The sequence below is a fragment of the Lepisosteus platostomus genome, chromosome 6 (assembly GCF_059453375.1).
Source record: "Lepisosteus platostomus isolate fLepPlt1 chromosome 6, fLepPlt1.hap1, whole genome shotgun sequence".
Lineage (NCBI taxonomy): Eukaryota > Metazoa > Chordata > Actinopteri > Semionotiformes > Lepisosteidae > Lepisosteus > Lepisosteus platostomus.
In genome coordinates, this window is record NC_142616.1 from 27,263,091 (window position 1) to 27,280,040 (window position 16,950).

At 43.0% G+C, this 16,950-nt stretch overlaps 1 protein-coding gene across 7 annotated transcripts in view; it reads left to right on the forward strand.

The window, feature by feature from the left end:
• The window catches only part of ctbp2a (C-terminal binding protein 2a), a 113,820-nt gene that overhangs the window by 48,107 nt on the left and 48,763 nt on the right, over positions 1 to 16,950 (forward strand). For 3 of the 7 annotated variants that reach the window (XM_088635122.1, XM_088635121.1, XM_088635123.1), the window contains exon 2: positions 120 to 290. The exons of 1 other annotated variant lie outside the window; for it this stretch is intronic. In XM_088635122.1, coding sequence (XP_088491248.1) covers positions 233 to 290 — 58 coding nt within the window. In that variant the 5' untranslated portion in view covers positions 120 to 232. Of the gene's footprint in view, positions 1 to 119; positions 291 to 14,652; positions 16,822 to 16,950 lie in introns of those variants that run through there. 3 more of the 7 variants (XM_088635119.1, XM_088635120.1, XM_088635118.1) reach the window with 2 other exon arrangements.

Below are 16,950 nucleotides of genomic sequence, written 5' to 3' on the forward strand. Positions count from 1 at the left end.
GGGCAGCGCAATGGCCGATCCCCTTTGCAGACCCGTGTTGTGTTTCGCCCGGGGTGGGCGCGAGGCTGGCGGAGTGGACTGGCAGGGGCACTGAGCGGCCGGTGTCTGTCTGTGTGCAGGAGCGGCGCAGGCGGTATGCCCTCGGGAGGCCGCGGGGCAGTGTGCTAGTGATCCCGAAGATCCGCTTCGACTCTCGGCAGGAGGAGGGGGCCCCCGCGGCGGCGGCGGCAGCATGGCTCTGATGGACAAGCACAAAGTGAAGAGGCAGCGGCTGGACAGGATCTGTGAAGGTACTCGTCCTCCTGGAGCTTTCTCCCCCCCTTCCGCCCGCCCTGTTTTATCTTGATCTTTCAAGTTCTCTCTCATGCCAGTGCTTCCTTTTTGCCTGGTAATTACCTTTGTCTTTTGTTTATGAGTGATTGCTAAACATCTCGCTGATTAAACCTCTTTACTGTGTGTGCATATGAACCTCTAAAAAAATATTCTCCATGAGCAGCAGAGAAACAGATTGCTTGGAGGCTGTCTTCACCGAAAGCCCTTTTCTTGCAATGAGAAACCAAACAAATTAAAACATGTTTTGGAGTTTCATCGCTGCATAAGCCCAGCTCTGAAATCTCTGCCAGGATTCTGAGCGGCTGGCTGTTTTTCACAGCTGTTACTTCACAGATCCAGATTCTGTCTTTCTTTGTGTCTGCAGATCCATACTTGTCACATATCAGCAGGTTCAACTAGCCCTTTTGTCCATCTCAATCCATCAGTGTTTATTTGGAGGAAAGGTCTCCAGTCCCCACTGATTTCTGGTGCAGTTGGTCACAGTTTCCAGCCCTCAATGTCTGTGTCTTCGTTAAATAGGCACATAAGCTCACTTATACATTCAGGACAACACTATGAATCAATCTTTATTTGTGGAACCACACATAGACAACCAAACCCTATCCAGTAATTTAGTAGAGGGATTATATTAGACTATAAAACAAATAGTTTGGCAATCTAATCTGGTAACAGTAATGTATTCCCTTAAATGCTGAGTGGGAATCTCTGCTAGTAGAACCGTACTGTATGTAATGGACTTTACTGCACAGTACTTCGAATTGTCAAAACTGGAAACTATGTGAAAGCGTGACCCAGAGGGATAGATCTTAACTCACAAGCTAATGGCTTAAGCTCTTGGCTTCACAGCTGCCTTCGGATTTTTGGTTCGCCTGAAATCTCTATAGAAGGCGTGATCTCAGTAATAGGGGTTTAACTTCAGGTTAAAATAGCTCAACCTTTCAGGCGATCATAAGAAACATCATGCCTATAGCGAATTGTTAGCTGGGAGAGCAGAGTGCGTGTCTGGATCTTGATTTTTACTTGGTGCCCAGATTAGGAGAATGAGGATTCTGCCACAGCTGAGGCACATCGTTCTAATTATACCAGCTGGACCTAAACGCTCCTCTAATTTGCCAGAACACGACTGGATTCCTGGAAGACTCCCCAGTCTCTTTGAATGCTGGAATTTCACAGACACAGGGAGACTGCAGAGAGAGAATGTAGTTTAACTGCCATTCTTAGTGAGTGAGGAGACGTAACTGAGCAATGTGGAACGCTGTCCCATTCTTTTTTGCCTTAGAACTGAACTTAAATAAACTTTTAGTTATTTTTTGCTTATTATCTGCTTGCGACATTCAGTTTTTATTATAATATCAGAGCACTGCAGGGATTACAGAAACTTTGGTATTAGCCTTTCGTTCCTGGACTAACCCTAATTTAGCAATGCAGGTAGAATATCTCCTTTTTTTAAAAGCTTCCTACTTTGAGATTTTGCTAAAGGAGAAGGCTTCAGTCACAAATCCCAAAGTTGTAACATGTTTCATTGCTCTGGATTGCGACTGGGCAAGGTTTCTGTCTCGTAGCTTGGCCTCTTGGTATGAAGATCAGCTCAAACGCATCCTGTTATCCACACTCTGAACAGGCTTGTAAATGTGGCCGGAGGACAGAGGTGATTGTGCCTTGAAAGCCGCAGCTAAGCTCCGCGCCTGTTTGGATCCTGTGCTTCTCTCTGACCCCATGTGCATACGGGGTGAAAATGTCCATTTTGTGTTCCCATAACACAGCTGAAAGTAAGCTACAATCCTGTGAGCACAAATCCTAAATCGCTGACACACAACAATTTGAATGAGCCTGTACAGCAATCTGAGGTTTGATGGCAGCTATAGCAATGACAAGCCCTGTGTCTTCGACACACACGGAGTTTGCTGCCTCATCATCTTTTGGGCACATATGGTTATGCACCAGTTCTCTGCTTTGCAAGACCTTTAATTGTGATTCTGTGAGCTATGACAGCCTTGCTCTGCTCCATCTCCAAAGCCACTGCTTTGATGCGTGACTAACAGAATTGGAGAAGAAATCCAGACTTGGCATGGGAGGGGGGCTCTTGTAACATTTTTAATTGTAGTTTAATGTTTTCAATCAGATTGGTGTAGCTGTTTGTTGAAGAGCAAACAGAAAGAAACAGAAGGACCAATAATAAACTCAAATATTTAATTACCTCTGGAATTATGCCTGTGATTGTTTTTCTTGTTTTCTTTAGTTTGCTGCTTTCAAAAGAAGCAGCTTTAGGACCTACTGTGTCACAGTTTATCAGTGAGTTAGCACAGCACCATGAAAAGAGTTCTGTGGTTACATGTAAAAGTGGAGCTAACTTTTGAAGAAATACAAACAAACAGGCATACAATATTCTCATGTGTTACATCATGGTGGAAGAGCCTTTTTGTGTGTAAATTGGTCTGCCAATGCTTATACAGGAGGGCATGTCTACTCCTTGTTCCTGAAAGAAAAAAAAAAGTCTTTCTTCTCTTTTTTGGGTTCACCAGAGACTTATTAAGCTCTGTCCCTTGAGCCAGCTGTAAGAGAAGCAGACATGACTACAGCACTTTAAAATGAAACACGACATGCTGTTAACTCGTTTGTGTTTATTGTGCCTGGTGATGCAAGGATTTCACAGTATTGTGCTTGGAAAATGAAGACCACATGCTTCACGAAGGCAGCAAATTGTTAAGATGAAAGAAAAGCCAAAGTATGAAAGAACAATGACAAGAACTTCTCAATGAACCTTACAAGTACACTTTGGGTGTTTGGGATTTTTGACAACGAAGGACCACACTATCTATTTTAGGGAAGTAATAGTGTTGTCCTTCCGTTTTCAGCGGAGACCTGAAGGAAATGTAGGTGACTTCATTTCTAATGAAGGTGGCTGTACATGTACAGTATGAGGTCTCTCTGCTCTCCTCCACATTTGTGGCTCTTTGGTACAGCCCCACTCTCCATCACATCCTGTATGAGCAAACTTCACTGGTAGCTGTCACTTTTTCCAGTTCGTCAGGCTTTCTCCTCCTGCAACATGTTTTTTTTTTAAATTGAAACATTGTGCCCACAGGTGTGGGCTGCAAATCATCAGGTCCCTTTTCCCACAGAATGCGGCACAGCGCCAGTGTTTGGTGACACTGCAGTTCTTTTCAGCATATGTTTCTCTAATTAGAAAATTGCTTTTTTGTAAACACTGACCTCTTGACGAATGTATACAAAAACAACTGTCGATTCCAGATGGCTGCATTTGTGAAATAGCGTACGAGTGTCTATAGAGAGGGGCGCACAAGGCGTTTTTTAATTTCAGATATATTGTAATTGCCTGTCAAGCAGTGGAATAAACAAAGTAAGTGCAACAAGCTTTCTGTGCATGTGATAAGAATGTTGTGTTTGCAGTAACAGCTCGCATATCCTTAATCGTGTCAATTGTTACAAAAAGCAGATGACCCTTTCATCTGAGTATAGTGTTTATTACACAAAAAATCTCAAAGGTTGCAGGATAGTGCCTCTTAGCACACGTCCCCCATTCTTTATCAAATGGAGATAGAGATGATGGATGTCCACATTACAGCCACCTTACAGTGTGAACATATTTTTCTGACAAGTGAAAGAATATGGCTCTGTTTTTTTTCTTGTGTCTTTTGTTTCGTAACAAAGAGCAGGAAACCTGCTCACAAATCTGCTGTAAGACAGGCTTCACTTTCTTTGCAGACAGACAATTATCTGCAAATTTTAAGGGTTACTCTATAGGGAAGTCATCTGAACTGAAGGTTGTTCAAAGGTGGAACATTGCAAATCTGGTAAGTGAATTAGAATTTTGTAAACAAATTTGCAAGCTTTCGTGTAAGTGTAAGTTTGTGAAACTGTCTCAGCTGAACTACTGAAAAGTGATATCAACTCTGAAGTCTGTTGTATCGATACCTCACCTTGGTAATGTCTGTGTTTAATTCCAGTGTAAATGTGATGTTAATTCTGGAGCAGACCTGATTAAGTCCGCGATTTTTTGTATTGACAGTCTGGTCGCCACTTGGGTTAGTCTTCTTGCATATACACTAACATTACAATTCATGAGGAGAGGATTTCATGTTGGAAATGTTTTATGCTAAGTTTCTTTGTTAATAGGAGGATTAACCAGCATGTTTTGAGTTCAGCAAATTAAGTAAACAATTTAAGATATTAAACTAACAATATAAACTTCCACCATTCAATCTAGAGCTGCCAAATGAGATGAATAAAACCATTTGCGTAGAGATATATATTTGACATATGCTGGGCCTGCCACAATTAGAGCAAATGCCATAAATCTGGGTATGAGTCAAGTTTAATGCAGTTATTTAGTTTAATCAAAGCCACCACAGGGAGTTCTCGGCTTTAATACTCTTTTTTTTAAAAGGGAATATGGATTTGCAATTCCTTTTATTGAGAACGCCTGTAAAATTTAAGAGGTTACAGCCTGTACTTGTGAAAAGTTTTTGAAGCATCTTTTTTCCCCATGTTTAGCACATGTCAGACTTTTGTGATTCTGACAGCAGCAGTGCACACACAAGGAAACGTTCAGTGCTGTGGTGTCTCCAGTAATGTATTGAAGCACTGATTGTTTTTCAATAGGCTGTGTCTGGAACTGGGGCTAAGAATCTGGATAGGCAGGCCTGGCACACATCTCCAGTATTGCAGGCAGTATAATAGAAACCATATACATTACAGCAGTAAAGTAAAAATCCTTTTATTTTAAACCGAGCAAGGAGACACATAAAAAAGCATTCATCACCACAGTATCTTTTTTGGTGTTTTTTTCCTTCCTAACAACAACACAACAGATCCTTCAGAATGAGAATTTAAGAAACTCAATAGGTGTGTTGTATTTTCCTTTTAGGAAATATAATTTAGTTTTTTTCTCTTGGGAAAAAAAAACCAGCAGCGAAGCATTGGGGAACAACCACTATTAGCATGGCCTGTAAAGTGAAGCATTTTAAAGACATACTAAGGAAGATTTTTCTAAATAAAGTGGAATCTAAATATAATACCAGGAGAAGTTATTTTCCTCTAGGTTCAGATTGTTACGTGTCAGTGTGCATGATACAAAAAAGCAGCAGGATTGCCTTTATTTGCTGTTCGGTCAGATAAATATATTTTAATGGGTAAAAAAAATCTATTTTTATCAAGTTGTTAGAAATATTTTTGTCTCGGCTGACATGTCTAATCCTTTCTGCTCACTTGTGCTGTTGAGCTGAGGAGCCAGGCAGACAGCGCCTTTTGTCTGTGCTCGCAGGACCTGGATGGAACAGATGGAACAGGTGCTCTTCCTTGCTCTGCTCCTGAGAACATTTGTGCAGCATGCGAGCTGTGTGGTCTAGCTGAGGAAGAGCTGACAAGGGCCTCGAGACTGGTCATCCCTTCACCCAAGAAGTGGATTAGCCTCTTTCATAACACGTTAAGATAATAGGTCCTGGCACAGCTTTGTGGTTTGCATTTTTGTTAACTGCAGAGGCACTGTGAGTTGTCCTGTCTCCCTGTGCAGTCTTCCACTTACCCATGCTCTTTCTAATCTCAATTATTCAGTCATTTGAATGGCTGATAATTGTTTATGTGTTTTATGCCCTTCCTGTTTAAAATCGTCCATGGTTGGTCTTTTTGACTCACCACTGTGTCCCCTGCACCAGAATGGGGTGAGAAGGATCTTGCCATTCTCACCTCATCAGTCATTCCTATTTCTGTTGGAAAGCTTCAAGCTCACGAGTACCGGCAAGCCCCTGCAGTCAGTGCAGTCAGTGTTGCACTGAGTCACTCAAGATACCGTGACTCCTGGCCACCCAACCCTGACAGTACAGCGGCAGTCCTATACTGCTGCTTAGGGATTCCCAGGTAGAGTCAGCTCATGAAACAGCTTGGACTCCAACTGCTGATATCTGGACAGCTGAGCTCCAAGCAAGTATCTTTACCTAAAAAATGTCCTTTCACCATTTTTTTAGGAAATGAAAGCTCTGGCATTTAAAAATGAACTTGGATTAAGATCCGATTCACAATGTTATCATTAAGACTGATTAGTTTAGACCTTTAAAAAGAAATATTGAGGAAAAAGGAAAAGACCAAACGTCTTGTCTGGGTGAGCAATTGCCGTTCTAATGCTCAGTGGAAGTGTATGATTCCTAGGCTTTTTTCCCAAACTGAATGTATTTGTATTTGAGACCCAGTGACCTTTTAAATAAAGGTGTGCTGGCAAACTTCTTTGTCAGGTTTTCTGTGTCTGGCTCCTTATTCCACAGTTTAAAAACAGTTTACTTATAGACTTCTTTTACTGCTTTGCAGGCAGGTAAAAGACATAACACAGTACACAATACATTTAACATAACATGAACCCCTTCAAGATGAGGAAAAACAAGTTAGCAGCTTAAGAATCTTCACAATTCAGAAAAAAATGAAGAAATAGGGTCATCAGTGTATGAGATGGATACATAAAATACAAGCATGATAAAAAACAAAGTAAAACATGCAATCATTAGTTCAGAACAAGCCAGTTAGTAGCCTTGGAAATAAAGGATAACTTAGATCTGCACTTCAATCTTGGCAATCCTGATGGAGGAAGCTATGGTGGCCTTTTACTTTTGTATTCCTCAATACAAATGATTGAGTAATTATGTGGTAGTAATGCCCTGTCTAGGGCACTGGGCCTTCTCCATCTTTTTTTAAACATATTATTATATTAACTTATGTTTATTAATGATTTCTCATCAAATAAATCCATTACTAATGATGACAAATGTCGTCCCCCCCCAGTTTGTAGTAAGGAAAGAAAGGTAAATAAAGGTAACAATAAAGAATAAAGAATACTGTATACACATAACATTTATGTTTACATAGACATATGTAAACATCCAAATTAACATTTTATGTACACATGTGTCAGTAAATGCAGTACATTATGCAGTGTATAATATTTTGCATGTGGAGATTACCATTGGGAATTAAAAAAAAGTAAATAAATGAATGAAAATGGGGTTGTTTATCCATCCTTTTAACATTATCTCTTAGATTGACCTAAATGGCTAGTATGAATAGGATGAAATGTTTGCAGGTTACAGACATCTCGCCTGAGTTTTTTAGTGAGCTTTATGTAGGCAGTTATCCAGTGATGGTTGTGGAGGAACAGTTTATTCAGGTATTTCAGGGTAGATTAGGCCAAGGTCCATTTGCTCAAATTCCTGCCCTCTAGTCATTACACAGAGCTATCTGAACAATCTCAGCTATGAAATCCAGAAGACCTGGTTCCTGAGCCACTGCCAGCTGTACGCCCGAGCTCATAGAGCAGAACTGTTACAATACACTGAAATACAATGAGACTTCTGCATGAGACTTTTCCACATGGGCTTACTCAAAACCTTAAACTTCAATTGTAAACTTAACAAAACTTCAGAAAACTCAACAAGGAAATTGTTTAACAGACAAAAAACCTTGGTAGTGATGAGAGCTGTTGCCAACAATAATTATTTTAATAATTATGAGACAAATGGAAATCAATATATACACAGTACAGGCCAGTCTAAAAACAACATTTCAATGTGGCCTTTAAAGCTCACTTCACTCTGGAATAATTCCTGCTTCTTAACACTGAACAAGCAGGACTCTTGTACAGGTCCAAAAGGATGGATGAAGGAGTGTCGAGACAATAAAATCTGTATGATGGCAATTGTAGCCTTTCCACTTTGATCGATATGCAGCAGATAATCAGGGTGCCTCTGCTGTTCTAGCTGCAAATGAAATGCACAAAATACAGAAAGCTGAGCCCTCGTGTGCTAACTGCAGATGTGGACTTTTCAGAAAACTATACCCATGGATTTGCGGCATGTTGAGCTCTCCCCAGACACTTGTAAAAACCGGCTTGGAGGCTTGTTAAACTTTAATATACTGTACAATAACTGTAATTGACTGGAATTTTTAGGTTCCTAGTCATGGTCTAATTTATTAAGACCTATGAATGTTTAATGACTAAATAGTTCTGCAGTTGACACGATCTAAATTACATTATCTTCCTTTATTCGCAGGAGCTTGCCAAGTTCTGCCAGGAGCACACCACGCACTGAAATGAGAAAAAAAGATGAAATTATTTTTTTTGTCTAGAATTCTGGTTGCTCGTTTAAATGATATACGTCAAGTCTATATTGTATAATTTTGTAAATATGTAAACATTCTATTTATTAACAGCAGGGTAGAATTATATCCGTTCATACCCAGATTGTTTTTGAATCAAGACTTTATCAGAATTCCTTCATTTTGTTGTTGGTTAATAACCATTTGGTGTACCGCCAGAGTAGTTTTAAGCTAAGAACTAAATCATAATTGTAAATCTTATATTCTAACTTTGGGGAGATCAGCTTTTCCTGGTAGCAAAACCAGTCTGTTCTAAAAAGAAAGAATGGATTAAAATATCTTACTGATATTGTTCAGTGAACGAGAGGGTATATCTGAATAAGGTGTCTCTTTGTAGTTAATATCAGATTCTGCAAAGTTAGTCCCCCTTGGTAAACAATTGAAAGGCCTTCAATGTTCATCTTTAATAGCTGTTCCACAACAATGCCTGAGGGGAATATTGCATTACACATAAATAGATAGAAATGTTGTTAATGATTATAGGATCTCTATCCAGTGTGTTGAGGTCATTACAGAGCTTTCTTAACAGATTCCCTGAGCATTGTCATGGAGTACTTTCTAACAGTACATTGCACAGCGGCGTGTTAAGTGGTAACGCATTTTCCCGAGGGACATTGGAGCCGAAGTTCGATGCGATGCAAGGTTGACGCAGTGTATCGATCGTTGTATTGTTTTGTATTTGATCACATTTGTTGATACACTCTGTTCAATAGTTTTGTCTAAGTTAGAGTCTAAGAGTTGTCATGTTTGCAGTTTGATTAATGAATGCATTTAATTCAGAATAAATTTTCTTGAGTTGCGGTGTATATAAAATAGGGTAATTTGGATGGTTTCATTATTGAAGTCATGCATATTCAGCCTTGTGTGTAATTAATAGATGTGTGATTGCTTCAGGTGTGACTATTCTGTGCTCTGCTGCATGGTCATGACTCAGAGTTAACTGAGTCTACATATGGGTAGAGGTACTACAGCACTAAAACTCTTTTTTGTGGCATATGCCAAGTCTTCATCTCTCGAGTGTTCACTTGGCACAATTCAGTATTCTTACATGGTCTTTAAAAGTTTGATATGAAAAGGCACAGGCATTCGTTGTTAAATGTTTTTAGCATCCTGCAGATGTAGGTCTGAAATGTATGTTTTATAACTACCATATCTTGTAGAGGGTCTTTACCAATAGTTCTCTCCATTGGTAGTCCTAGTGAGATGTGGTAAACTGATTAACTGGGATTAATCACAGTTAAAGTAAACCCAGAAGGATAGCCTTCTAAGTAATATGCTTTCTAGATACAGAACTGTGCCAGAAGAAAGTCAGCTGAGATAATACATATCCTTTATCTTATTTATGTTGCTGTTTCTGTCAAAATGCTCCCTTTTTACATTCTAAATAGCAAATTGTAATAGCCTACTGTGCTGCTCTTAAGTCACTTTCAATGTGTTTTATGCTTGTACAGAACCAAAGGTCAGCTGGCTGTAAGCAGTGTGAAGGTGGAGTTTCAGCATCTAGCATCTAGCATCTATTTCAGTGCCAGCTGGAGGAGCAGTAATGTCCTGTTAATGGGCAAGTGACAGGCCCCTGGTGTGGAGAGAGCCTGGCCAACTCTGGCTGACTGACCTCACTGCTAGGGCAATCCTCGATAGTGGGCTAGCTCCAGAACCCAGGCTTGAATTAGCAGTGTTTGCGTCATAGAGCTCAACCTCTGCTCCAAGAGAGCACCCTCACCCCCTATCTATCTGCTTATCTGTTTAAAATTTACAGCTGTGGATTTGAATGTGACATATTCATAAATTTTTATTATTATTTTTATTATTTTTGATAAAATTGCTGAATTTTGCTATTCAACCTAGGATAATGACAATTTGTGGTCAATGTGGAACATGTATTTGGGCTTTTAAATAGGGATGGTTTTGGAAAGAACATGGCCATGTCTGTTTTGTACTAGGTGCATGACCAGATAGGCAGCCTGAAGAAAGTTTAAAAACAGTTAAAAACAAGAAGGGGCCATTTGCTAGCCTTCTAGTCTGTTCAGTAGTTAGTAGCTAAATAATACACAGATCTCATCCTTGAAGGTGGTTGGAGTTCACTGAAACTCAATATACAGGATCAGCAGTATTTCCAGGTATAGCACATACCTGCATTCGCTAAGGTTTCTGTTTTCCATTGTTCTGTTTAAATTCTGCATTACCTGCCTCAGTCTTATCATTTTCTGCATCATGGATTGGTGGTTGCAGTAACATCCAATCAGAATGGAAATGTATCATCTTCCTTTAACAGTCAGGCCTAATTCTGACAATTGACCCACAGGAAGGATGGAAGCCAGTCTTAGTAGAGCTCTTGAAACTCATGTTCACAAGGGAGCAGATTTAATCAAGATGATACCTGATAAGATCATCATGAGTGACTTCATGTGTTTCAAAAGGAAATTGAGGACCATAAGTAGCTACACAGGCTTTGGACACCATGGTCTTCTCATGCCAAGCAGAACTCCTTACTTCACCACACAAGCGCTGTCCAGCTGTTTAGGGCTGGTTTTCTTTTAATTCATTTCTCAATTTACATTGCTTTTAAGGTCAGGAAAGAATTTGAGAAAACAGTCATTTTCAATTCTACGAATCCTAGAGTCTCTGGGATTAACTTTATCGCATTTGGTTGAATGGTCTAATCCAGCTGCGCTCGTGGTTCTAAGCGAAATTGAATAATAAAAATTGTTTTCTGAAAGAAAGCAGTGGCATTGCTCCAAGGTCTAAGCGCTTTCAGATGCTAGGAGATCGAACATGCCATGCCATTGGCTGCGGGCTCCTGCCCAGTTCCTGTGATCTGTTCTCTTTAATCCCAGGGTGGGCTGCATGCTGTGCCATCTGTACATTGCCTGCACCTCTCAGACTTTGCACCAGCACTGCAATAAAAAAGAACCGCACAGGCAGCTGTAGCACAATTCACCTGAATATGTACCAAATGATATCCCCGAGAAAACATCTCTGAGATGAATCATCCAAGAATGCTACTGTTTGGCTTTTTAGTCTGCTGAGCAGTGATGCCATAACAAATTCCTGGAAAAGGAGTCACTAATGCTAGCATCTTAAAATGTTTTTTTGGTGTTATTTCAATATTTTTCATGCTACGAGTAATAAACTGTTTCCTTCTTTAATACCATCACAGTGTGTGATGTGCTAGCTGTAAGTGTTTGCTGTGGTGAAATATATTTGAGAGTGTTTGATCCACGGAGACATTTTCAGGAAGTTGAGTTCCCCTGGGGCTTTTCCTCTAATGCATTTCATTTTCATGGATTCATATTGATCAGAAAAGCTTGAAAGTGAAATGAAAAATGCTTTGATTCTCAGTAGTAGTTGAGTGCCCCTAGCTCTGTCTTGATCTTTCTTTTCTGTCTTCCAAAAGTAGTTTCCAGGAAAACAAAATATATTGTCTTCAAAAAGATAAAGTTTATCCTTAAAATCCAAAGCCTGTTAATCCCCTTTCTCCCTGAAACTATGTAGATGACACAAAGGGGAGATTTTCCAACACTAACGTCAGTGTTAAGTAACAAATTATTATCTACTATTGCTGTGGCATATTCGCTAGAGCATCACGCATGATTTCCTATGAATTTCATTTACAAATTTAAGTTAATTAATAAATATATTAATGAATGGCAATATTGCAACTATTTCATATGTTTGTGTGCGAATTTAAAAGGAAATGTGTATTAATTACCATACTTTATATTTTCTCCTGAGAAAAGGGTGGTTTTAACCAATGAACAAGTATATAACAAGCCTTGCAACAACATTTGCTGTTTTTAAAAAGAAAAACCAAGTAATGGTGTATATTGCTCATGTTGCGATTAACATGCCTCCACACCATGCAAATATATAATGGAAGAGATTTCATTATGTAAACACAAAAATGATTTGTGATGCATCATAAAAAGTCTGAAACATAGTCTGTGTGCAAGTTTCTCTGGCTCCTGCCGTGATTGTAAACTTTTGACACAATCCACTGTAGTCACTCATTTCAGGAACCAAATATTCTGAGTGGCAGAAAGGGTAGTGGGTGCGTGTCCCATGTCGAGCGCAAGGTCCTCTAATAGCCCATACTGGGCAGCAGCAGTGTGGGGGGGCGGTGTTGGCAGTATCTGCGTGGAAGAAAGACCTGGCAATCTACTTCCCTATCCTGCCATGGAAACTCTATGGATAATGATGGTGGAACTGTCTATGGGGTCACCATGTGTCGATACCGACTCGACGGCACTCAACCCCCACCACCACTACTGATGGTGATGGGTCGGGGAATTGTTGGTGGGGTATTGTTTTGGTGTTTTTTTTGTGGAAAATGCTATAATAGAAAGAGCAATCCTGCGGCTTCTTGAGCGCTCTTTTCTCCTAGGTTTGATTCTGGCCTAGAGGATCTTATGTGTGGAGTCTGCATGTCGTTCCTGTGTAACCCACAGACGTTTTTTCACTAGGTGCTTCAGGTTTCCTGGACCTCCCAAACGTTTTGGACTAGGTTTGATTAGCATTTTTCAACTACAGCTTTGCCATTTCCCTACAATGCGCTAGTGTCCTGCCCAGGGAGGGTGCAGTCGTGTATGGTCAGTCCTGCCTTCCGCCTGTGGTTTCCATGATGCTCACCAAGGCAGAGTGGCTTTCTGGTAATGGGTGGATGGACCTGCATTTTAATAAGATCATCCTTGTAGCTGTATGCAAATCCTCACTTAATGCAATGTTATACATCCCAGCGAGTGTATGCATTGCAGGTGCAGGTAGCAGTCCTAGGGGATGTCCCAGTACTCAGAAAAGTATAAAAATAATGAGTTGGTGGCTTACTCACCAGTTACATGCCTGACCTTATGAATAAGTAAATATGCATGCGTGACCATGACGACCTGATGTCAAAAAGAGATATAGATAAACTGTCTGCTTGCAGTAATACAGGAACACTGCAGCACAATATCTAAAGGCAGGCGGAAAGATTATAGGTCTTTGTATGGTTACATACTTACATACCTCATTCATTTCCACTTTCTGTTTACCTTTTGGAGCCCATGCCTTTTTAAAATGCACATTAATCTTCTGTAATTCCTCTTCCTGGGATCATGGCATGCCATACCGGCCGAAAACAAAAAACTGTTTCAAAGAAGAGGTTATTTGCATACTGAATTGTAGATTAAATGAGTCAGATAAAAATACTGTAGTACCCGTACTACTGTAAGGTACATGTACAAAGTACAAAATGTAGTCCAATACACCCAAACCTCCTTATTTGCGGGGGACACTTTCTATTTTACTGCCATTAACTTAAAACACATATAGTGTGAAAAAGCACTCCTGTGCCAAATATATACCATGAGTATAGCTAATGCACTGTGGAAATTAACATACTGTAAATGTACCAAATAACAGAAGAACATATTTTTTTGTTATACGATGAGATACGATGGGTATGGGTAATCGAATGCGCGTGGATTTTGAATTGCGGAGACAATCTGAGAAGCTTTGGGCCTCTGAGAATCTTCTAGAAGCTTCCAGAACGTCTCTCACACCAGGCTTGGCCTGTCGTGCGGGACTGCAGATGAGGAAGAAGGGGTGTACCTTCTCCATCCTCCTCTTGTAAGACCCCAGCCTTTTCCAAAGCTTTCAGAATCACGTCTTATGTACAGAGGGAGTCGGTAAAGGAGGGGTGACATCTAATGGGGACTGACAGCTTACGACTGCTGCACGTCTTGGCTAGCTCTAGTCAGTGGATTCGTTTTCTGTCACAGTGCAATTGATGTGTCCTGACATGGAATGATTCTTATCTTTGTTATTAATTTTATGACTTTCTGTAAGAAAGTTACCACTGTAACCAACAGGCGCAGCCTTTGAAGTCACTTGGTGGTGACTTGAAACTGCAGGTACAGCTCACTGTGCAAAGAAGGAACAGGGTATGAGATCAGCAGGGTGACAGCATTAGTGAGACGCTTTATCTGGCTCGAGTGATGTCAGAGGGAGCGGTGGAATTAAGAGGGCTTTATTTAGCCCATAATCTCTCCTAGTGATTGCCCAAGCGAGTAAAATGTCCTGGCCACAGTAGGAAGGGATAAACCTCGGGATTAGAGCAAACCCCCACCCTCCCCCCTTTTCCTACCTTTTTCCTCTTATTTTTTCACTATCGGCTCCAAGCCTAACACAAGCAGAGACCCCGTCGCTCCGGCTGCTATGGAGTAGTAAGGCTGGGTTTACAAGGTGCGTTGTGTGTGAGTGCATGTAGTGTTCTGTTTCCCCCCTCAGCGGCTGCTAATGTTTCCAAAAATTAATTATTCAAGGATTGCCTACTGACGGGGAGCCACTTGATAGCACGACCTCAAGGGAAAAAACAAAAATTGAAGCTGGAGATCAGGTGAAACGATACCTTGTCTTTTCTTTTTTGTCTTTCGTAATTTTTTGATGTAAGTGTAACCGAAGACTTGAAAGAAAACACCCTGCCCCCTCCGTTTTTTTTCTCTTTAAAGCCGTGTTCTTTTTTCTCTCCAATGCCTGTTTCCAGCAAGCACACGGGTATCGGGCGCTCTCAGAGCTGGGACGCTGCTGGATGGTATGAGGGGCATTGGGACGGGGAGAGTGCCTACAGTTACCAGCCCGGGGCAGCTGGAAGGAGGAATTCTTTGACGTACGGGGGTGACGGTGGAGGAGGCTGGTACGAGCCAGCCCTTGGGGTACGCCCGGGTGACCTTGAGTTGAAGCGGGACCCCTACTCCTACCAAGACTCCCTCTACGAACAGGGCTACCCCGAGAGGCATGACCGGCGGCCCCTGAGGAAGAGCTCTGTGCCTGACCTGAACAACCACTACGACCGACACGCCATGGCAGCCCGCAGCTCTCTGCCCCCCCAGGATTACTACCAGCATGACCCCACATTAGCAGCCCGGCCACCTGAAGATCCACGAGGCTTTTATAGAGGGGAGCAACACCTGCTTAACAGATCAGCACCGCATTATGGGATGACCGGTGGGGGCCGGACAGCTTGGGATCAAGGACAAGCTAGGCCTGCTCCTCCTCCTCCTCCCCCTACTGCTCATGAGATGAGCCGTATGTACAGGGATCCTGCCGCCGCCAAGATGATGCCAGATGGCCAGCGTGTTCGGAGCAGGGACCCTTCTCCTGGCCACTACGGAGTTGAGACCTCCTCTCCCAGGTATGGAGCTGAGCCACCCCCTCTCGGTGGCCGCTCTGTCTACAGCGACATTAACGGGCGCCCTCTGGACCCCAGGCAGCCCACGGCCACCTGCCTAGTGGTGGACCCAGCCTCTCAGGGTATGGACGGCAATCAGGGGAGCGCCTCTCGTGGAATGGGGATCAGGCAGGAAAGCCCATCGCCGTACTGCTCCACAGCGGGGCAGAAAATGCCCTACGAAGGCTACGACCTCAACCCCGGGGTGGCTGCGGCTGCGGGTACTCCTGGCGCCACAGGGCCTCCACCACACCCATCTCAGACAGCCACGCTGGCGGAGCTGAAGAAGAACGTGGACCGAGAGTTCCTGGCACTGCTGAGGGCGGAGGGGCTCTCGGAGAGCACCATCACTGCTCTGTTGCAGCAGGGCTTCGACTCCCCCAGCCTGCTGGCCGTCATGGAAGAGAATGACGTGCGCTCAGTGGCCGCCAACCTGGGCCAGGCACGGGTGCTCTCCCGCCTGGCCCTCAGCTGCAAGATGGAGTTGCAGCGGCAGCACGAGGGCCCCGTCACCTCCCAGCAGCAGCAGCAGCAGCAGCAGCAGCAGCAGCGCGTACGTACACGCTCCAGTAGTTTCAGTCACCGCAATGACCTCTACCTGCAGCAGCAGGGCATGGATGCCAATGCGATGCAGCAGCCGCCCAGTGCTCTTCATTCCGTGTCCCCCAGAATGGGGGAGGTTATGGGAAGGAGGCCCAGCAGCGCCCCCTCTCAGCATCTTTTGGAAACCACCACCTATGCTGGGGGTCGCTCCCCTGGGGGTTTCCCCATCGGCTCAGGGGGATACAGCAGTGCCTTAACCCCGAGCCGCCCCATGTCGGCTTACTCCCCCCAGCAACAGCAGCCGCCGCCGCCCAATGCCGCCCCCAAGACGGCATACTCCACCACCTACACTGTCCCCATGGAGCTGATGAAGAGGGACCGCAGCCACCCGCCTCTGTCGCCCATGCTGAGCCCCCACAGCAGCCCCCAGCTCCTGCGGAAGGGTGGGCCTCAGCACGAGACCTCCATGATGCCCATGGGCCCCACCTTCCAGGTGCAAAACGTTAACGTTGCCAACCAGAAGATCACCCGCCGCACGGGGCCGCCCGTCATCGTCTCCACCATGGCATCACCTGACTCAAGTAACTCTTTTACCACCTCTCCCCCTCCTTCCTCCTCCTCGTCCTCCGTCGTGCCCCACTTGTTTAGTGAGTGAGTGCCTTGCTGTGGTTGTGCCACCTTTGTGCCTCATTCTGCTTCTGTCTCTGTTG